The sequence below is a fragment of the Argentina silus genome (assembly GCF_951799395.1).
Source record: "Argentina silus genome assembly, chromosome: 8".
NCBI lineage: Eukaryota > Metazoa > Chordata > Actinopteri > Argentiniformes > Argentinidae > Argentina > Argentina silus.
In genome coordinates this window covers 3,236,990-3,259,483 of record NC_139662.1, presented here as the reverse complement: position 1 = coordinate 3,259,483, position 22,494 = coordinate 3,236,990, and the positions used below count along the sequence as shown (strand labels likewise).

Below are 22,494 nucleotides of genomic sequence, written 5' to 3'. Positions count from 1 at the left end.
CTCCCCAGATCCTGACTGAGGAGGGAACGACGTACACTGTCACAGAGGGACAGAAGGCTGAACTGGAATGCCAGACCTTTGGCTCTCCTAGACCTAAAGTCACATGGTGAGACACACAGACAGCTGCACAGTATCTATTCTGCTTTATAATTTCAAGACACATATAATTTCTGTTTTCCTCAACAGTTAGGGCACAGAGGAGTGGTGATTCTGGAGTGTTGTATTTTCTGTATAAACACTGTACTATATTTGTGTGTGTTTTTACTCAGGGAGAGCGACAGCACCGATTCTCTGTTGGCTGACCCCAGGGTCAATCTTCTGACCAGCGGAGCTCTGCAGATCACTAACGTCTCCCACAGCGACGGCACCCAGTACACTTGCTCAGTCCGCTACACTAACCTGTCCATCAACGCAGAGCTTGAAGTGCTGAGTAAGTGAGGCATGCCACACAGACACACACACACACACACACATACACACACACACACACACACACACATACACACACACACACACACACACACACACACACACACACACACACACACACACACACACACACACACACACACACATACACACACACGTGTGTGTGAGACTAACTCCCTCACCTCTATCTTAGACAGGACAGTGATCATCTCTCCTCCCCAATCTCTGCGGGTACAGCCAGGGAAGACAGCCATCTTTACCTGTCTGGCTCAGGTGGACCCCAAACTCACCCCTGAACTCATCCAGTGGAGGAGGAGCGGACAGAAGCTCTTCCAATCATACGCTGAGGATAAGTAAGAAAACACATCAGTGTATCTGTGCCAGAGGATGTTTGTGTGTGAATGATGATTATGATGATGATGATGATGATGGTGGCGAGGACTGTGATGAAGATTATGATGATGATGAATTCACATTTATTTCCAGGTACACATTTGAAGGCCCTGATCTGATAGTGGCCAACGTGCAGATGGAGGATGAGGGCGTGTACACCTGTGAGGTCATCACCATGCTGGACATGGCTGAGGCCAGCGGCTCCATCACTATAGTCGGTATGAACATCTGGGTGTTATCATACCTCAAACTCAGTGAGGTTATCACTACGCTACTGTATTGTACTGTATCAAGTAAATGCCACATATGCAGACACACACACACATGTTGATCTAATAACCTCAAATGACTGTCCCCCTCCAGACCGTCCAGACCCCCCCAGTCTCCTCCAGGTGATTGAACCCAAGGGCCGCAGTGTGACCATCAGTTGGACCAAAGGAGATGAGCACAACAGCGCTGTGCTGGGTAGGTTACATAACGCCACGCTGGCTCTGATGCTAGATCACTGTCATACCTTTAACTACAAAGCTGTATCATCTATCTCCCTTGAGGAAAGGAAAAACCGAAATGCTTGACAGTCATTCATTCCACTGTAACAAAAATGCTACAGAAAAAAAACGTGTAATACTTTATCTCTCTCCTGTCCATTGTCACTGATCTCTCTCTCTCTCTCTCTCTCTCTCTCTCTCTCTCTCTCTCTCTCTCTCTCTCTCTCTCTCTCTCTCTCTGTTCAGAGTTTATGGTGGAGTTTGAGGACCAAGGCACAAAAGAGAAAGAGAGACGGTGGGAGGAACTGAAGCGCGTCGAGGGCAACAAAGACAATGTTACTCTCCAGCTGCAGCCCTTTGTGTCCTACCGCTTCCGGGTCATTGCTATTAATGACATCGGGATGAGTGACCCCAGTACACCCTCTGACCCCCACAGCATACCCGCTGAAGGTCAGATCCATGTATTAAAAGTCACTGTGTGTTGTTTGTTTGAAATGCCTACTGCTTATACCTCATGGATCAGCATGCATAAGCTTGCGCTACTGCCAGTATAGAATGATAGAGCGTACAATGATGGCGTATATTATGGTTATAGACTTACAGTATAGTCATACCAAAATGAATTTAGTATTAAAGTATTGCATAGCTGATGTCAGTGGTGTTTTTGCCTCCTCTTCTCCACAGCTCCAGACAACAACCCAGAATATGTGAGGAGTGTGTCTTCAGACCCAAACACTCTGGTTATTGCATGGGAGGTAGGGCCAACCTAGGTGTTTTTAAAAAAACATGTCACAATCAACTATAAAATAAAACAGCTTATTTTTGTGGGAGGAGCTTGTGTGTTTACGCCCTGTCTGATTGCCTCCTGTCTTTGTCACTCCAGGAGATGGACAGGCGCAACTTCAACGGGCCTGACTTCCAGTACAAGGTGCTGTGGAGGCGGGTGATGGGCAGCGGACCCACCTGGCACTCCAACTACACCACCGCTCCACCTGTCATCGTCACTGACGTGGGCAACTTCTCCGCCTTCGAGATCAAAGTGCAGGCTGTCAATCAGATAGGGGATGGCCCTGAACCTGACCCTATCATTGGCTACTCTGGAGAGGACAGTAAGATCTTGTTCCTGAGCTCCTTCTCACAGACATATGAATCTGTCTACTGATACACAATGATAAGCCCTAAAATGGATTAGAATGCTCAATTTCTGATCATTTGTCTTTTCTGTATCTCAGTTCCTCAAGAGGCTCCTATGGATGTGGGTGTGGTATTGCTAAACAGCACCGCTATCAGGGTGACATGGGCACCAGTGGACAGAAAGACTGTGAGAGGACACCTACTGGGTTATAAGGTACTAGCACCTCGTCTGCTGTTGGGTGTGTCTCTTCAGCTCCTACAGCGTACTCTAATCTAAGGCATGAGCAATGTCCAGTTCTTCACCTCTTAGGCCTTCATGGTCTCATCATATTCACCCATATCTCATCATATTCACCCATATCTCATCATATTCACCCATATCTCATCGTATTCATCTATATTTCTCCACTTCTTTTCCATTTAACCCCTTCCCTCCCTGTCCCAGATTTACCTGACCAGGTATGGCTCTATTGGACACCACTCGGGCAGGAGGGCCAGGGAGCCAGACGTCAACGTGGTGGTGGAGACAGGCGCCAACGAGATGAAGAGGGTCCTGGGGGGTCTGAGGCCGTACTCTCACTACGACCTCTCCGTCACTGTGTTCAACATCAAGGGAGAGGGACCGCCCTCGGAGAGCCTGTCCTTCAAAACGGAAGAGGGAGGTGAGGAGGGGGGGGGGGGGGGGGGGGGTGTAGGAGGGAGGGAGAGTATATGCTAAATAAGTAAATGCTATTCAGAAGGACCGGGAAACGGAGCAGAATGACTGAGAGATGTGTGTGCTGGAGACATATTGTGACTTTTTACTGAGTTCGGAAAAAGGTGTAGTGAGGAAAGTATATTTTAATCAAGTGTTTAAATGAGTTTTTGTTGTTGTTAGCTCCTGGCCCCCCCGCATCCCTCGATCTGGAGAGCCCTGGGGAGACGGAGATGACGCTGCACTGGACTCCTCCTGGCCAGCCCAATGGAGTTCTAAAAGGATACCTGCTGCAGTACCAACAGAGTGGGTCACATTACATCCGTCTCTACCCCTTGCCTACACTGTATATCAACACCTACATCTTCTTTCGTTGTGCTTCTCTGGCTTGTACAATACAAACATGTTATTGGAAAAATGTCAGTACTTATGACAATGTATCAACAACATGTCAGTTTTACCTAGAAACATCAATAATGGAGATGGCTAATGATGATAATACATCAATGATATGTCATAGCTCTCTAAGATTATGTCAGAGACATAGCTCAAACCTTATTGACCCTTTTCTCTTCACTCCTCTGTGGTCCTCAGTTGTGGAGAACGAGGACAGCCCCATGCAGGTGGAGACCATAGAGGACCACACAGCCACTCACCTGACCCTGAGGGGCCTGGACCCCCACAGCCGCTACCTCTTCTACCTGAGGGGACGCACCTCAGCCGGGGACGGACAGCCCATCATCAGGGAGGGTGCCACCACACTGGACGGAGGTTAGTCTTGCATTGCAGACGGTGTAACTTACTCCATACTCTCTGCTTACTCTTCGAGCAACATGAGTGGAAGACTGGAGATTGTGGTATACAGAGGTGAACCTGATGAACCATGTCATATTATCACACTGAGTTCAACTGACTTCTCCATTTATCGGTGTGAAACTGATGAGACAAATTGAGTCAGAGATTATACTCTTTACACTCTTTACATTCTTTACTCTTGCCATTTAGATCTAGTGGGGGATGCGTTCCCAAGCAGAACGGATTGATAGTATTTCATGTCATGTCATTTCATGTGACTATCTTGTATCTTATCTTCTATCTTGGAATAGAATATTATGTTATATGGAAAAACACTTTTAGATTTTTTAGTATCACAATGCAGATCTGAAATTAAAGTGGTTTTCTTCTGTAATTTCAGCTCCTCCTGCCAACATCAGCTTGTCGGTTGGAGAGAAGTCAGTGAACTTGAGCTGGGTGTCCCGGGACAGACACAGGACTGTAGGCTTCCACATCAAGTACCTCGACAAGAATGGTACAAGCTGGCACAATACATACTGTAGGCTTAAGTGTGACGACTTTTGTCAGTTTATTCAGCTAACTGTGAGTGTAAACATAGCCATAGACCCTCTATCCATAGCCAAAGTCCCTCTATCCATAGGTATGAAGACATGTAAAACCTTCTGTGTCTGTAGGTGGTAAATGGAAGCAGTCAGAGAATCTGAACTCGTCCCAGTCCTTCTACCAGCTCCAAGGCCTGAGGCCAGGCTCCCAGTACCGCCTGCTCTTTATCTACAACAACAACTCCTACTGGGAGACAGAGATTGAGACAGAGGGAGCAGGTACCATAGTAGCACAGCCTGTACCCACACCAACACTCCCCCCCTCTCCTCTGGGCTTTACACATGGGGCCCTCAGCCTACGTCTCTCAGCAGCACTCTGCCCTGACAGTGAAGTGCTTTGAAAAGTCCTAGATGAAAGAAGCGAGGCGAAGCCATATGAAATGCTCCATTAGTGGTATTTGTTTGGGGCATTGTGCCGTATTCCCTCACTCCCCAGTGTAATGTCTGCTACATCTTGTGTGAGTGTCGGCTGAGCTTCCCGTGCACTAGCAAGCTCTCTCTCTTATCTTAATCTCTTCTCTTCCTTTTATCCCCTCTTTCATCCTCTGCAACTCCCTCCCTCCCCTGTCTCTCATTCTGTTTCTCTCTGAAGGGGTGACGGAGGTGCAGGCAGGCTTTGCCACTCAGGGCTGGTTCATCGGGCTTGTGAGTGCCATCGTGCTGCTGCTGCTGGTACTGCTCATTCTCTGCTTTATCAAGAGGGGCAAAGGGGGCAAATACTCAGGTAGGTCAAATCAGTCAAATGTACCCATTTCCCAGAGTCCTGCCACTGTGCTCCCACAACACTGCTTGACAGTATGTCATTATCAAGCTGTCAGACAGTGTCTCGAAGACCAGAGCAGCTTTCAGTGATTAATGGTAGAGATGATGAAATTCAATAATCTCTCACTCTCTTTCTCCCTCCCTCTCTCTTTCTCTCTCTCAGTTAAAGATAAAGAGGAGGGTCAAGTGGACTCTGAGGCCCGCCCTATGAAGGATGAGACATTTGGAGAATATAGGTTTGTCTATGTTGTTAGATATTCATGTATCGATTGTCATGTATTGATTACTATAGCATCTCTCCGCTTACCTGATCCTAATTTTTACATAAAGAGTTAAGCCATGATCATCCCGATTCCATCATAGGGAAGACATATGTTTCCCAACCCTCTCTGTTCCTTATCCTGTCCCTCTTTTCCCCAATGCTTCCCCCTGCTTTACAGATCTCTAGAAAGGTATGCTGTTTAGTGCTTTATTGTGCATGCCTCCCCTGCAACTGTCTGGTGTTTAGATTTGAAAGTGTTCTGCTTGGTAAAGGCTCCCCCATTTACCCTCCCCTTTTACCCAATACCCTTTTACTGTACCCCTCCTATGACTTGGTGGTACTCTGTATGCACTTGGTCTAAGGTATAATTCTATAATTGTACTGTGTACCTCACAGCATGTGTGGTAATGGTTTTTCCCACCACAACCTCCTACTTGACCCTATCCCCTCTCTCTCTCTCTCTCTCTCTCTCTCTCTCTCTTTTTTTCTCTCTCCCTCTCTCTATATGCCTGTTTTGTTTTCTGAGAAGGCAAGGTGTGCCATGATGTATGTGTGTTCCATTCACTAAAGTGTACAAGAAAGGTGAACAAAAACTCAACTCTCCCACTTTCTCTATCCACAGTGACAACGAGGAGAAGGGGACCGCCAGCCAGCCCTCTCTGTGTGATGAGAGTAAGCTGTGTACTAGTGAGGACAACCTGGACGAGTTCAACGTCAGCAGTGCCGTCACCACCGAGGTCAACATGGACGAGTCCTTAGTCAGTCAGTACAGCCGGCCCAGCGAGGGCCCAGACCCTGGCCTACAGGACAGCTCCCCTCTCAACCCCACCACTGTTACCTCCACCAACAACGGCCTCCCCAACTCAGCGGCCATTTTAGATTAAGCTCACAGGACTGTCAGACCAAAACATGTCAACATATACGTGCCCATACATATCTCTAAACGTGACTGACTTTGTAATCGATAGGCTGACTGCATGATCAATATAGAAGTGACGATTCCGATACATCTGTCATTCAGTCATACTATCTTGACAGACTGTTTGACCAGGAGTGTCTGTTGACAGGACAACACAGCCCGGACAGACGTGACTAACACTCACGTGACTAACAGACCCAAACCACCAACCCTAAAGATGTCCTTTGACCTTCTCGATGTAGTTTACAGCAAACCTGAGTGACAGCCATTAGCCTCTCTCCCTCTCTTTCTCTCTCACTCTTTATCAAATCATTGGGTTGTATTGGATTGGCAGAGACAGAGATGGAAATTGGAAAAAAATTATTATAATTAAAAAAACCCTGACAAATCTAGGTACTGTAGAGATACTAGTTGGATTTCAGGTATGATGATCTTAAGCAGAAATGCAGAGAAGTGCATACTGTACAGAGGGATGGAGAGGCGAGTGTGAGGACACAGACAGCGCAAGCAAATGTGGGTTACAAATGGCAAGTCTTAAATATTATCTCATGTTTTATTTATTTGTCATAAGCCATTTATTCATAAGCCATGTCAGTTTTTGCCAATTTAATTTTTTATGATTAATTTATTTTTCTACTAACTTTTTGGATACAAAAAGTCAACATTCTTTTGGTTGGCTATCAGGTTTGATTTGTACAGTATGTTCTCCTTTTCCAAAAAATACAATGTTTTATAGATAATTTGCATAATTTACTCATGATTTGTTTTTCTACATACTTCATAGATCAAGATGATTTAATTTACCCTAGCCAAGTTTCATACTATAAATACATGGGATGCATAAGAGGAATTTGCTGTGAAAATGCTGTATAGCAAGCAGTGTATATAGCTGCATTACATCTATCTATTTAGCCATATACAGTATTATAGATATGTACATGCTCCTTATGAGTTCCTGTGCCTGCTGGCGTCTACATAGAGCACCAGAAAATGTCATAACTCTCGCCTTTTCACCATAAGTGTAATGTCATTATTGGTATGATATTGTAATTTTTGTGTAGAACTATGTGTAGCTTTCTGTATCTGTCTGTGTCTCTTTCTACAGTGTATTAAACTATGTCCATTGATAAACAATCTTTCCCATACCTGTTCATGTCATAGCATATCACCACACTCTATAATGTGTAAAAGGAGCAGTATTTATAGATATATTTACAGTTATTAGGGAGTAAAACACACACACACACACACACACACACACACACACACACACACACACACACACACACACACACACAATGCACGCTGGCGATCCAAAACAGGCTTATTGATCAGCAGATTATGATGAAAGGCAAACATGTGTAAATGAGTTGCTTTTTACATCTAACATATAGAATGTACTGTATTCGTTGTAGGGCTGGGTACTAAATTATATTTACATGCCAAAAACCCTTTTGGAATTATGAAAAAGAGCAGGCAAGAATCCATTAGAGAGATGAGAACAGAGTTATTGGTATGGATATCAAGAGTCCGAAGAGACATAGAAAGAGAGCTTTTTAAATGTCACTCTGAATGTAAATACAACCCAAAAGATTGTGTTCTTTATCATTGAGTTGGTTTGATCAAATGTGTGGGTTTTAACTCTGTTTCAAGTTTGTTTTAAATGTTGCAAGTAGTTATATTTATTTTTTGTAATGATGAACCTATGTGTTCATTCTTTCCTTTTTTGATTAATAATGACAGTGATTTGGCTGTTTTAGAAAAATAGTTGATAGATGAGAAAAAAATGTAAAGACAAAAAAAAGAAAAATCCTCGAATTGTTCCTTAAGTGGTTAACGTTCTTAAGACTAACAAAATTCAAACGAAAAAATGTTTTATATCGACAGCTACTGTCATTTAGAATCAAATAAAAAACAGACAACCCAACAAGGTTGAATTAGGTTCATGGCAATCAGTGTCTACAGACTAAAAGCATTGCAGTCCAGTGAGTATCTGTTGAGAGTCTATGATCTGCTGTGTTGCAGTATGAGAGGTCAGGGATGCAGAGAGCCAGTTTGTGCTCACCACAGGGGGCATATGCAATATAGCTGGCTCTGCCCACCCCACTCTAAGAACAGTATATATACCCCCAGCCAAGGCTATCATCTACTGACCAGTCCCAGGGATAGAGACACGGGGCTCCTATGGCCACACAGTGGGTTAGATTGAGAGCTTTTGACTGACCTCCCTGTTGTTGGCTGTACAGACACACTCAGGACAAAAAAAACAAACATTTCTTTTAGAAATCTATTTTCATACGGGAATGATCAAAAATACAGTATGCCAATTATTCTGTCACACAACTATCTGCTGCTAAACATCTGTGTTTGTCAGTGTCAGGGCTTTTGAATGGGGAATGAGTGTGTGCACACACAGATACTCACTCTACTGCATCTTTCGCTTTGCTTTTCATGTGTCGAGGGGATCGTCGAGGGTTGCTAACATCTGTTTCTCCTCTGCTACTGTACTTTCCTTTTTTTTATATTTACTACATCAAATCTAATACAAAAGCGTTGAATTACCTATAGATGAGAAAAACAACAGCTTACTTAGGAAAACACAATGTATGGATTTAATGTTGCCTGGGGCAAGGGGGGGGGGTGGGGGAGGGGGGGTTCTATATTTCACTGCCGGAGTGGAGCCGTGCCTCTATATGCTATGGGGTATGCACCATTAGCACAATGGGAATGTGGGGGGGTACAGTAGTGTGTTCGTGCCATGGGGAAGAATGGAGTGGTGAGGGAGGGGGCTTATACTATATATGGGGCCAATAACATTGTATCTGCATTATGATTCCACCACTGTAACTAAATATGATTGAAATAAAGTACCTGGAACAACCTAAACCATAACAGGTGTCAGTTTATGTCCTCGTCAGCAATGAGCATGTTTATCCCACAAAAAGGTAATGATGTTACGTAATAATCAATATGAAACATAAAAGAGTAGGTAAGCCTAGAAATGTCGTCACAGCGACCATTGTATCACACACTGAGAACAGTGAATAACATGATGTGACCAAACCTTGGGAGTAAAGACAAGAAATCTTGAATATGATTATCCATAAACTTTATTTGCTTGTGTTAGTTGTAAGTGTGTGTGTGTGTGTGTGTGTGTGTGTATGTGTGTGTGTGTGCGCCAGGGGGCTTCATTAGGGTGTGTTGGTGGTTAACGGGAGCTGCTGCTGAATTGGGTGAAGTAGTAAGCACTGGGTCTGTTGGTGTACAGCTGCTTGTTCAGGTATTGCTGACTGAGGAAGACACAAAAAACATGCTGATTCAAATCCTTCTCTACAACGGCAATGTCTATTACTTTTTAGATTTAAAATAATTATATTTACTGGATACATAGTATTCAAAGGCTTTAAATTGAGCAAAAGTGTGTGTTTCTTGGCTGAGTGTGTGTGTGTGTGCCATGCTCACTGTTCACGCTGCTCTCTGGCCAACTGTTCATTGTGTTTATCCATCTGAATCCTCTTCTCCTTCTGCAGCTCCTTCGCTTTCCTCTCATCCGCTTCCCCCTCTCGGGTGAGCTCCATCCGCTGGAAATCCCACGCAGCATCTCTCTGCTTTTCAGTCTCTCTCTGCAGCTAAATTTGATTAAGAAAACCAGAGGAGATGGGATAAAACACCTGAGAGGGGATGAACAAAGGCTTATGAGATCCCCTTCAGTTTACCGACAATGATATTCCATGAGAGCGTCCGTAGAGGCCCGTATATGAGTGTGCTCTATTTGAGATGTCAGTACCTCTCTCTCTGTGCGCTGTTCCTCTCTCTGCCTGTGGATGGCGCTCCGCTGCTCGGTGCTCATCCCCCTCCACCTATCTGTCAGCACCCTGGGCCCGCTGACTCCACCCCCCTCTCTCTCTGCAGCCTCCGGACATTCTGTCAGTATGTCTGAGGTCACCATGTGCCACACCTCTGCTAGCTCCTCCCCTTCCTGTCTCAGACGTTCTTTCATCCGCTTCTCTGCCTGCTCCGCAGCCTGTAGGGAACCAGGATACATTTTTAAAGGTTGTGACTGGGGGTCAGGTAATCTGATCCCAGTTGTGGTTAAGGGCAAGTTCTACCTCGACAAGGGGGCCCAGGAGATATCGCCAAACCACACTGTCTGTTTTGTGTGTGTGTGTGTGTGTGTGTGTGTGTGTGTGTGTGTGTGGTGTGTGTGTGTGTGAGAGAGAGAGGGGTAATTAGAAAAAACACTATGACCAAAAAGCATTTATAATGATGCCTCCCACCGGAGAATTCATTGTAGTCAGTCAGGCAAATGAGGGAAAGCTTTTAAAAAGGGGCTGCCCACGCATAAATCAAAGCATTTTACTCTCCAGGTTGCTCGGCTCCTCTTGTGCGATCGTCATTTCCCCTGAGTGAGCGTGTGCGCATCGTTTAACATCTTCAATTAGTTTTGTAATGCAAAACTCCCATCTGAGTACACCCTGTCACAGTTCTACCACATCAGGCTTAATGCTGTGCATCACAACCTGGTGGTGTGTCCTGTCCTGTTGTGTGTGTACCTGAGCGTGGTTGTAGTTGTTGAGCGCAATGTGGGCTGCCCTCTTACACTCCTCCTCCAGTGCATCCAGCTGAACAGCCCTCAGGTCCTGCTGTACCAGCTCTTTGCCTTTCAGCAGCTCTGTAACACACACACACACACACACACACACACACACACACACACACACACACACACACACACACACACACACACACAGTTTTATCCACAGGATGATTTTGGGACAATAAACATGAACACACACACACACACACACACACACACACAGAGAGACTTGCACGCACGCAAGAGCACACACACACACACACACACACACACACACACACACACACACACACACACAGACTTGCACGCACACACTGTAAGTCATATACACTGTGCAGGGCTTCACTGTACACACCCACACTAGATATCATCACCCACACAAACACTCACACAACAACATGCTCTCACATAAACACTCCAAACATGAGCATCCATCAACGCCACCTGGGAAGGACTGTGTGCGTGGGAGTGTATGATTGTTTTTGCACGAGGACATGAGGCGTGTATATGATTTACGGAGGCTATATCTATATAAGTGAGTGTGTGTGTGTGTCTGTGTCTGTGTCTATGTGTGTGTGTGTGTGTGTGTGTGTGTGTGTGTGTGTGTGTGTGTGTGTGTGTGTGTGCGTGTGTGTGTGTGTGTGTGTAGGTTGGGGCAGTATTAGCACGGAACAGAAAAGAAGTACCACACTGCAGCATCACAGCTGGATACCATAACCTCAAACAACAACAGAGATAGAAGACAAACAACCCCAGGAACAGCAAACAAAAACACTGGAGGCAATGGTGTGTGTGTACGAGTGTGTATATGTGTTTTAACCTTTGTGTTTGTTCTCCTTGTGTCTTTTCTCACTGTCCTCTCTCTGTGCTCGTAGTGCTCTCTCTGTCTGCTCCATCTGTGCTCTCTTCTTCTCAGTGTCTCCGATACCCTCTCCCTGATCAGAACACACACATACAGCAAAGCCATAAAACACATGTTCAGAAAGTTACCTCTACTAAGCCTATATTATGCTATATGATTGTGTGAATAAATTAGTCATAAATTCAAACATATTCTTCCATTCACACATGTCATATCTGACATATCTTTCAAAAAGCTGACTTCACCTAAACATTGTATTATAGGCTACCTGGAACACCTGCATACTGGCAGGTCCCAATTCAGACTCTGGGATGGGGATGGACAACCCGAGTGCCCCCTGTCTGCCAACATTGAGATCAGCATCACGGGACTCCTTTGCACGCTGTCTAATTTCTCGGTACTGTACGAGGTCCCTGTTCAATTCTGCCCTCCTCTCTATCTCCTCAGTTTGCTGTTGCATCAGAATTGCATCTTGAGTCACTCTCTGCATATCTGCAAAACAAACATGGGCACGTTTTGGTTAGTTTTTAATGTTATCAATATCTAATTATTCTCTTTTACGAAGTCCTCTCTTACCGAAGGCCCTCTCTCGTTGACCCTCCATCTCTTCGCGCTCTAGTCTCTCCGCTACCTGGCGCTCCAGTGCTTGGAGGTCCAAACCCATCACTCGATTTCGAGCATTGAAAATTCGGGCTTGACGCGCAGCCTCCGCGGCCCTTCGGCTTTCCACTGCAACATCCGCGGAGTTGTCCACTGGCAAATCCACTTTATACATTCTCACAGTTTTGATGGGTCTGTATGGCAATACAAGTCAATCGTTGAAAGCACTTGAAAAAAAATGCCGACACTTTGTCAGCAGTAAGAACAAAGACAGTAGAACAAATTAAATATTTAATTGTATGATTAAACCCTTTCAATGTGATAGGAAAGACATGCCAATACCTACCACAAATTAAGTGCAACAATATCAATCATCCAGTAGAGAAGTCAGTCGATAACTTCATTCTAAATTCACCTCTCTTGTTTTGACGCTGCAAGTCACCATGGTAACAGCAATAAGATGTGCTTAATTCTTAATTTGCACCAGCGTCGTGTTACTCAATTTTGTGATATCATTAGTCTGTGAGTGGAAAGACTATGAAACAATGTTATGTTGAGTGCACCTGCGAGAAATAAACATAAATACATCAACTTGAATGTGGAAGTGTTATGGTATTCAGATACAGCATCATCTCGCGAGAAATAGTTATATTACGCGCGTTCCGGGGACTGCAGGACTGTAAAATGGCGCATTGTTGTTGCAGACGTACATTTTGAAAGCTAGCTTGCTTAAAGCAAGCTAATCAAATTAATTAGACAGACATTATATCGATAATGTGACTTTTGATTGTCGTAACGAAATATTTTACGGAGAGGTGTATACAATTTGCGTGCATGCGTCTCGCTTGAGTGCAACATTTTAGCTAGCTGCTAGCTAGCAACATTAACTAACAACACAACACAGATTCCTGTTTCCGCAGAAGAAAAGGATACATTTGTTTGAGCAAACATGGGTTATTTGAAATTAATTGAGATCGAAAATTTCAAATCTTACAAAGGAAGGCAAATCATAGGCCCCTTTCATAAATTCACTGCGATTATTGGACCCAATGGATCTGGTAAGTTATGGCCAACAATGCTAATATGCTAATGTTGTCTGTACTAGTCAATCATTGGTTGCATGCATAGTATCTGTCGTTATGTTGTACCATGTCGATAATGAGAGCGCGCATATCATGAATGTTTGCATTTGATTTAGTATTGCATTTTGTAGTAATACAGTAGTGAACATGAGTAACACTGTCACGACCTGTAAAGAATTCTAACGTTATAGCTAAACTTTAAGTGGATCAGGATTAAAATTCAATGTTAAAAGTAGCTTGTTGACAACCACAACCACACCCACATACCACTACTCAGTATTCATTTTTTAAATTTCAGTTCTCTTCACTCAAGAAGTTAATCAATCATGAGACTATTAGTATTTAGGCCACAGCACTTGGGTATAGTCTTAAAACTGCTTAAGACATAGGTACCACATTTGCATATCTCACTCAACACTGCTTGTCCTCCCAGGCAAATCCAACCTTATGGATGCCATCAGCTTTGTGCTGGCTGAGAAGACCAGTAACCTGCGTGTGAAGACACTGAAGGACTTGATTCATGGAGCCCCTGTGGGGAAGCCAGCTGCCAACAGAGCCTTTGTGAGCATGGTGTACCATGAGGACAATGATGAGGAGCGCACCTTCACCAGGATCATCATTGGTATGCTATGGCTGCCCAACATCCACCCCTGAACAAACTGTGTGACTATGCCACTTCACTCAATTTCTGCTGGGCCTCTTTGATGTGCGAATCAGGTTGATATCAAATAGCATAGGTCTAACTGTTTTGCACGGTTTCTGTCTCAGGTTCGTCTTCAGAGTACCGCATCAACAGTAAGGTGGTGGGCCTCGCTGAGTACAGTGAAGAGCTGGAGAAACTGGGCATCCTCATCAAGGCCAGGAACTTCTTGGTGTTCCAGGTGAGACAACACACACACACACACACACACACACACACACAAATATGCACATCTAAGGAAACCGTATAGCAGAGCAAAATGTACATTAATTAAAGTTTCTACTGAGTGAATGGTGTCCTAAATTGATTAGTCATTTGTCATAGATTTGTCCATGGGTCCTATGCAATGCAGTCTTGATAACTTCACCGTATTCTACCTTATACTAGGGAGCAGTGGAGTCCATTGCCATGAAGAACCCAAAGGAGCGTACAGCTCTGTTTGAGGAGATCTCCCGCTCAGGGGACCTGGCGCAGGAGTATGACCGCAGGAAGAAGGAGATGGTGAAAGCTGAGGAGGACACCCAGTTTAACTACCACCGCAAGAAGAACATCGCGGCCGAGCGCAAAGAGGCCAAGCAGGAGAAAGAGGAGGTATGGCTGTCTGTTTAAATGGCAACCTTCTCTCTAGCTACTTTCATCTTTAACTGATGTTTCCACTGGTCAAATTGTGACTGAATCGATATGCCTTACTCTCCCTTTACATTTGTGTCTTTATGATGCATCATTGAACACACACATGCTCACTCGCTCATTAATTAACACACCTCTCGTCTGTCTCTGTCAGGCGGAGCGTTACCAGAGGCTGAAGGACGAGGTGGTGAGGGCCCACGTCCAGATGCAGCTCTTCAAACTCTACCACAACGATGCAGAGATCGAGAAGCTGAACCGTGAGCTGTCACACCGCAACCGTGAGATTGACAAGGACCGCAAGAAGATGGACCATGTGGAGGAGGAGCTGAAGGAGAAAAAGAAGGAGCTGGGGAGGATGATGAGGGATCAGCAGACGGTGGAGAAGGAAATCAAGTTAGTGATGAAGGCCTCCATTTCCCTTCTGTAGACCTTAGGTTGTAGTTTGTAAGTGTTGAGGTTGATTTGTGACTTATATGCCTTCTAATGGAGGCATATAACTGCAGCGTGTGAAATTGAGTTGGATGTTCTTACATTGAAAGATACAAAGTCAAACAAGTAGCTATGGACATATGTTGCAGTTTCAGTAGCAGAGGGAGGCACAATAATGTAGATTAACATCTTTTAACATATTTTGGAAACTGAAGAGGGAACACCTTATTCTAAACTTCCACCCTTCTCCCTGCCCACCCCCCATCCAGAGAGAAGGATGCTGAGCTCAACCAAAAGCGTCCCCAGTACATTAAGGCCAAAGAGAACACCTCGCACAAGATCAAGAAGCTGGAGGCAGCGCGCAAGTCCCTGCAGAACGCCCAGAAGATGTACAAAAAGCGCAAGGGGGACATGGATGAGCTGGACCGGGAGCAGGGAGCGGTGGAGGTCACCAGGCAGGAGTTTGAGGAGCGCATGGAGGAGGAGGCCCAGAGCCAGGGCCAGGACCTCACCCTGGAGGAGAACCAGGTCAGACACCCTCTCCCTTGGAGCCTATTCAAGAAATTTAGTTTTTTTTTTTTAAATATGTTTTTAGGACATTTCTGCTTTATTTGGATAGAGACAGTAGAGATTGACAGGAAAGATGGGAGAGAGAGGAGGGATGACATGCAAGATGGGAGAGAGAGGAGGGATGACATGCAAGATTGGTCGAGGGTCGCAATCGAACCAGGAACCTTGCGATTACGTGGTGAGCGCATTAGTGTGCTACGCCACTAAGCGCCCCCAAATGTAGTTTGACCCTCTCCCTCTCGCTCCCCCCCCCTCGCCCTTCCCCTCCCCCCAGGTGAAGCAGTACCACAGACTGAAGGAGGAGGCCAGTAAGCGAGCAGCCACTCTGGCCCAGGAGCTGGAGAAGTTCAACCGTGACCAGAAGGCTGACCAGGACCGCCTCGATCTGGAGGAGAGGAAGAAAGTGGAGACGGAGGTAAGGATGATGAAGATCATGGAGGTATTGACTAATTGCTTCTCTGAAGTGCTAGTACCAGTGGTTGACCAAAGAGAAAGCAACATTTTGCAATGTTGTGCTGCAGGCCAAGATCAAGCAGAAGATCCGTGAGATTGAAGAGAACCAGAAACGTATAGAGAAGCTGGAGGACTACATCTTCACCAGCAGGTACCTCCCATTAATTGTTATTTGGACTGCTACTTGTACATCTTCCTAGTATTGGACTCCCTCACTCATATGCTGTGCTCCTCAGGCAGTCCCTGGATGAACAGAAGCGCATGGAGGAGGAGCTGACTGAGGAAGTGGAGCAGGCCAAGAGGAGAATTGACGAGATCAACTTGGAGCTCAACCAGGTACTGTTAATACACTGAGGAGGAAAGGGTGTAAAAGATGTGTGGTGGGGGGAGGGACTTTATGAGGGTGGGCAACGGAGGGAAGGTTCTCACATGGAGTTTTATTCTTTATGAATGCCCTTTCTATGGTAATTTTGTACCTTCTGTAGGGGAAAAAAAAAGTTTAATGGGAGTAATTAATGGACATTTATGATGAACTTGCTCCCTAATTGTACATTTAATTAATTACATTTACATTTATTAAAATTTGCAAATAAAACAATCAGTCACAAAACACACTGAGGAGTAGCAGTTAGATGGCACTAATTTGTAATGCAGGTATTTGTCCTGTCTCTGTCCCATAGGTGATGGAGCAGCTGGGAGATGCCAGGATTGACAGGCAGGAGAACAGCCGGCAGCAGCGCAAGGCTGAAATAATGGAGAGCATCAAGAGACTGTACCCTGGATCAGTGGTAAGACTGAGGGCTGTCAACTAAGCACAGGGCAACATAGTGGTCTTTTCTGTCTTTACTTGTTTAATTTACTTGTATAATAGTTTGTGATGAAATGGTATAATATACGTTTGATGTATTCAAACTATCTCTCTCCACTCCCCTCACCCCCCACCCAGTATGGCCGTCTGATTGACCTGTGCCAGCCTACTCAGAAGAAGTTCCAGATCGCTGTGACCAAGGTCCTGGGGAAGAACATGGATGCCATCATTGTGGACTCAGAGAAGACGGGCAGAGACTGCATCCAGTACATCAAGGAGCAGAGAGGAGAGCCAGAGACCTTTTTGCCCCTGGACTACCTGGAGGTATGCGCTGGGGAAAACTTGTGGTAATCTAACTGGTTACACTGGTGGTCACACAGCTGTTTAAAATTAAATGGAATACCATCTCTATGAAAAACAAACTGTTCTGTGGTGTTCCCCCGGTAAACCTGGGCTCCGGCCAAGGGGGAATTATTGTGTGAAAGTAGGTAAATGTCTAACTGTCCTTGGCTGGGTATTTCAGGTGAAGCCCACAGATGAGAAGCTGAGGGAGCTGCGTGGTGCCAAGCTGGTGATTGATGTAATCCGCTATGAGCCTCCCCACATCAAGAAGGCCCTGCAGTATGCCTGTGGCAATGCCCTGGTCTGTGAGAACGTAGAGGATGCTCGCAGGATTGCTTTCGGAGGACCCTACAGGCACAAGGTAATCACACATACCATACCGCACCACCATTCTCTGTAGTGGGTGATTAGTTTGTGCTAATTTCTCATCTTCATCCCTATTTTTGTCCCTGTCTGTCTCTTTCTCTTCCCCCCCGCTAGACGGTAGCCCTGGACGGTACTCTGTTCCAGAAGTCTGGTGTGATCTCGGGTGGAGCCAGCGACTTGAAGGCCAAGGCTCGGCGCTGGGATGAGAAGGCTGTGGACAAGCTTAAGGACAAGAAAGAGAAACTCACTGAGGAGCTCAAGGTAACCTTCCACACAGGCTTGTGCCAAGTTCAATGTGAAATTGCTTCATCTTGTCCTTAAATGGTACAAAACCACCTGATCTTATTGGAGTTGAATACCATGTAAGAGGGATTTATCAGAAATCTATGGAGGTGGCTGGCTCACTGGAGAGAAAACAACTACATTGACCATGATGCATCTCTTTGTCTCTGCAGGAGCAAATGAAGGCAAAGAGGAAGGAAGCTGAGCTGCGTCAGGTCCAATCTCAGGCCCACGGCCTACAGATGAGACTAAAATACTCCCAGAGTGACCTGGAGCAGACCAAGACACGCCACCTCTCCCTCAACATGCAGGTATGACGGTCTTAGTAGTAGCCTAGACAGACAATTGTCACTGTATTTAGTGTTAACAAATGCCTTTACTAAACCCTTGTAGGAGAAGTCCAAGCTGGAGAGCGAGCTAGCCAATTTTGGGCCCCGCATCAATGATATCAAGAGGATCATCCAGTCCCGCCAGAAGGAGATCACTGACCTGAGAGACCGCATGAACCTGGTGAGACAATGACTTGTTCCAAGGCTTGTTACCTACAAGTCAATGAAAGATTGGTACAGAATTGGATTAGATATTGAGTGCCAATCTGAACATGTCTATATGATGGTGGTAACTGTGATGCTGTGTGACAGGTGGAGGATGAGGTGTTTGTTGAGTTCTGCAAGGAGATTGGTGTCAGAAACATCCGAGAGTTCGAGGAAGAGAAGGTCAAGCGGCAGAACGAGATCGCCAAGAAACGGTGAGTCTCCTCATGTTCCGTCAATACGAACCAGTATTGAAGTGGTCCATTTTGCGCCTTTAAGGTCTGTCTCAGTTTCTCTGTGTCCAGTTACTTGACGTCCTTCATTTTGTGTCTGTCAGCCTGGAGTTTGAGACCCAGAAGACCCGCCTCGGCATCCAGTTTGACTATGAGAAGAACCAGCTGAAGGAAGACCAGGAGAAGGTGACGATGTGGGAGCAGACCGTCAAAAAGGACGAGAGTGAGATAGAGAGACTCAAGAAGGTAAGGAGAGGTACAGCCTAGCCAGTACAAATTCAGTGTAAAATCCACGTTTTTGCATGACCAATGGTCATATTCATAAGCAAATGGTTTGAAATAAGCTATTTGCTATTTGTTTTTTTATGTCCATGCACCAACCTCACTAAGTCAATTTCCTGTATGTGCAAATATACTTGGCCAAATAAAAGAATTCTGATTCTGAAATGTAGTTAGTTAGTGTAACTGTATGAAGCTGGTCAGTGAGTCTTTTTGTTTTTAACCTCTCCCTGTCTCTCTCTCCTAGGAGGAGCACAGGCACATGAAGATAATAGATGAGACCATGGCCCAGCTCCAGGACCTGAAGAACCAGCACCTCACCAAGAAGTCTGAGGTCAATGACAAGAACCACGAGATGGAAGAGATACGCAAGAAACTGGGCGGCGCCAACAAGTGAGCTCAAACGACGCACACAATCGCATTTCTGATCTTTCTCATCTCATCTATGTATATACTGTATGTTATATTGTTTGTGTCAGTGTTTGACCTGTGTTTGTGCCCCAGGGAGCTGACCCAGCTTCAGAAGGAGGTGACAGCCATTGAGACTAAGCTGGAGCAGAAGCGCAGTGACCGTCACAACCTGCTCCAGGCCTGTAAGATGCAGGACATTAGACTGCCCCTCCGCTCTGGAACCATGGATGATATTGGCCAGGGAGAGGTACACAATAAACATATGTACACACACACACACACACACACACACACACACTCTCTCTTGCACACAGTGATGCAGAGCTGATAACAGCAACATAAGCTATGTTCCCTGTGTCCTCTTCCTCATTGTTATCTGTGTGTAGGGGAGCTCTCAGCCAGAGGAGCCAGTCAGCAACAGCCAGAGGACGTCCAGCACTGTTCTGGCTAAAGAAGCTCTCATAGAGATCGACTACAGCAACTTGTCTGAGGACCTCAAGGTAGGAAGCCCTCTTGTCATGATGACCTCAGTTAGACTTGTGCTGTGGCTCACCTGTAACTGTGTGTATTGTGTGTCAGGATGCGCTGGCAGAGGATGAGATCAAGGGGGAGATGAACACGCTGCAGCAGCGTCTGAACGAGCAGCAGAGCATCCTACAGAGGATCAGCGCTCCCAACATGAAGGCTATGGAGAAACTGGAGAGTGTCAGGGACAAGTTCCAGGAGACCAGTGACGGTGAGAGAGAGGGGGAGAGAGGAGAGTTGGGAGGGAGGTGTAGAACCCAGATGGGCTGGGCTGTTTTTCACTCCTCCTTGTAGAAAATGTCATGACAGGGTGTCCTCATGATTCTGTTAATTCTGTGCGCAGAGTTCGAGGCAGCCCGCAAGAGAGCCAAGAAGGCCAAGCAGGCATTTGAACAGATCAAGAAGGAGAGGTATGACCGCTTCAACGCCTGCTTCGAGTCTGTGGCCACCAACATTGATGAGATCTACAAGGCCCTGTCACGCAACAGCAGTGCTCAGGTACTCCCTTACTATGACAATAGTAAAACCATACATAAACATTGACATACTAATACACTTCTACTGCTCTCTGAAGCGACACAATTTAGCCTGCAGTTTACTGTGATTATGCAAGTTTTACCAGGGTATATTGGGTGAGATTGGGCTGTGTTTGGGAGATTTTTTTCAGATGATTAACACCGTTTCCCTTAGGCCTTCCTGGGTCCTGAGAACCCGGAGGAGCCCTACCTGGATGGCATCAACTACAACTGTGTGGCTCCAGGGAAGAGGTTCAGACCCATGGACAACCTGTCAGGAGGAGAGAAGACTGTGGCCGCCCTGGCCCTACTGTTCGCCATCCATAGGTGAGAAGGGGTGGGGCTGGGGGCATAATATGTATTGTGTATTTCACATAATATGTATCTTCTGTTGACCTATGATGTTAAACATTTTTATTCAGTTATTTTTTTATTTTGTAATAATTCTGTATAATATGCCCATTAGCTACAAGCCTGCCCCGTTCTTTGTCCTGGATGAGATTGATGCTGCATTGGACAACACCAACATTGGCAAGGTCTGTGTGTAGATACCGAATGCCTTAAATAGAATTGTACATCGTGAAATCTCCCAATAAGATGTATTGTATCATATCTAATTTGTCAGTGCATATTCTGTAGGTGGCAAACTACATCAAGGACCAGTCAGTGCTGAATTTCCAGGCAATAGTCATCTCCCTGAAGGAGGAGTTCTACACCAAGGCAGACTCTCTCATTGGAGTCTATCCAGAGGTGTGTATCCTGACCATAACACAACAACTCACCGCACAGTTTACACTCAGTCAACAGAATACATGCACACCTACAGTAGAACACCTATACAGAAATCCTTGATAATAAGCAATACTTCACACTTTAAAAATAAGTGTTATATATTATTACCAACCATTTTATGTCTTGGATCATTTCAAACACAGCTTAAACAATAATGTGTGTGTGTGTACTGGATGTTTTATGTGATCTAGGACAAAACTAATTGTCCCTCTTTCCCCCCCCACAGCAAGGCGATTGTGTCATCAGCAAAGTGCTCACCTTCGACCTCTCTCAGTATCCTGACGCCAACCCCAACCCTAATGAATAGGACAGACGAGAGCAAAACGGGCTTTTTGACACATTGGTCGGTCACCAGAACCGTATAACTACTGTCTCTGGATTGCTAATGTATTCTGTAGTGTGTATCATGAATCATGCATCCATTTGCTTATAGGTGTTGTTTGCTATCATGTTTTTTAATCTTTTTTTTTCTTTTTTTTTTTTAGTATATTAAAATATAGAATTAGTGAGGGCTTTTTGAAGAGGGGTGGGGGGTACAGCAGCTTAAAGTTGTTCTTTTAGACAGCTGAAAGCTGAATATATGTGCATTTATACAATTTATTTCCTTATTTGATTCGATTGATTTGAATTTGGAACAATATACAATATTTTTAAGGCTATCGTATGAAACTTTATCTGAAGTTAAAATGGTTGCAACTTGCAAATCGTTTTAACACTTTTGTATTCTGTCGTGGTAGAACCTGATGATAGGATGATCATATATTACATTGAGCATTTTCTTTTTCTTTTAGTCTACTTTTTTGTCTTGGATAAGTACGAATGTTTATCTTCTTCTTTCCTGTCTTGCTTTAGTGTTTCACTGGTCAATGTGTAACTGAAGTCCTTGACTTCTTCCCCTTGTGTGTATCTCAGCCTGCTTTGATGTTTTTCTCACTTATGCTACAGCTATTTTTATTTCATCAGAACTTTGTCAGGAAGACTGTACGGTTGCATTTGGTCACATTCCA

General features: G+C 45.0%; 3 protein-coding genes across 3 annotated transcripts in view; 2 read left to right on the top strand and 1 right to left on the bottom strand.

Annotated features, from left to right (window-relative positions):
- Positions 1-6,975, top strand: part of l1cama (L1 cell adhesion molecule, paralog a) — a 35,461-nt gene extending 28,486 nt beyond the window's left edge. Inside the window, exons 11-27 of the mRNA XM_083675809.1 lie at positions 1-106; positions 270-430; positions 623-782; positions 916-1,040; positions 1,186-1,287; positions 1,557-1,760; positions 1,995-2,065; positions 2,194-2,419; positions 2,543-2,658; positions 2,890-3,106; positions 3,322-3,444; positions 3,733-3,909; positions 4,334-4,447; positions 4,608-4,754; positions 5,128-5,259; positions 5,461-5,533; positions 6,182-6,975. The exon at positions 1-106 is cut by the window's left edge and continues 6 nt beyond it. Of these exons, the coding sequence (XP_083531935.1) occupies positions 1-106; positions 270-430; positions 623-782; positions 916-1,040; positions 1,186-1,287; positions 1,557-1,760; positions 1,995-2,065; positions 2,194-2,419; positions 2,543-2,658; positions 2,890-3,106; positions 3,322-3,444; positions 3,733-3,909; positions 4,334-4,447; positions 4,608-4,754; positions 5,128-5,259; positions 5,461-5,533; positions 6,182-6,443 (2,516 nt within the window). The 3' untranslated portion in view covers positions 6,444-6,975. The remainder of the gene's footprint in view (positions 107-269; positions 431-622; positions 783-915; positions 1,041-1,185; positions 1,288-1,556; positions 1,761-1,994; positions 2,066-2,193; positions 2,420-2,542; positions 2,659-2,889; positions 3,107-3,321; positions 3,445-3,732; positions 3,910-4,333; positions 4,448-4,607; positions 4,755-5,127; positions 5,260-5,460; positions 5,534-6,181) is intronic.
- Positions 6,976-9,686: 2,711 nt separating this feature from the next.
- Positions 9,687-12,712, bottom strand: ribc1 (RIB43A domain with coiled-coils 1; the record flags this gene model as incomplete). Its single annotated transcript, XM_083674715.1, has 7 exons — positions 9,687-9,768; positions 9,941-10,107; positions 10,266-10,502; positions 11,032-11,150; positions 11,896-12,010; positions 12,206-12,429; positions 12,514-12,712. The coding sequence occupies 7 exons, from the start codon at positions 12,710-12,712 to the stop codon at positions 9,687-9,689; spliced, it is 1,143 nt and encodes a 380-aa protein (XP_083530841.1).
- Positions 12,713-13,212: 500 nt separating this feature from the next.
- smc1a (structural maintenance of chromosomes 1A) lies at positions 13,213-22,494 on the top strand. The gene is made up of 26 exons (XM_083675385.1): positions 13,213-13,595; positions 14,053-14,241; positions 14,388-14,500; positions 14,707-14,910; positions 15,104-15,342; positions 15,648-15,906; positions 16,223-16,363; positions 16,470-16,552; positions 16,638-16,737; positions 17,082-17,189; positions 17,348-17,533; positions 17,733-17,912; positions 18,032-18,178; positions 18,373-18,510; positions 18,593-18,709; positions 18,841-18,947; positions 19,070-19,211; positions 19,492-19,637; positions 19,749-19,902; positions 20,042-20,155; positions 20,235-20,391; positions 20,524-20,678; positions 20,871-21,022; positions 21,162-21,231; positions 21,335-21,445; positions 21,714-22,494. Exons 1-26 carry the CDS (start codon positions 13,487-13,489, stop codon positions 21,792-21,794), a joined length of 3,702 nt encoding a protein of 1,233 aa, XP_083531511.1. The 5' UTR covers positions 13,213-13,486; the 3' UTR covers positions 21,795-22,494.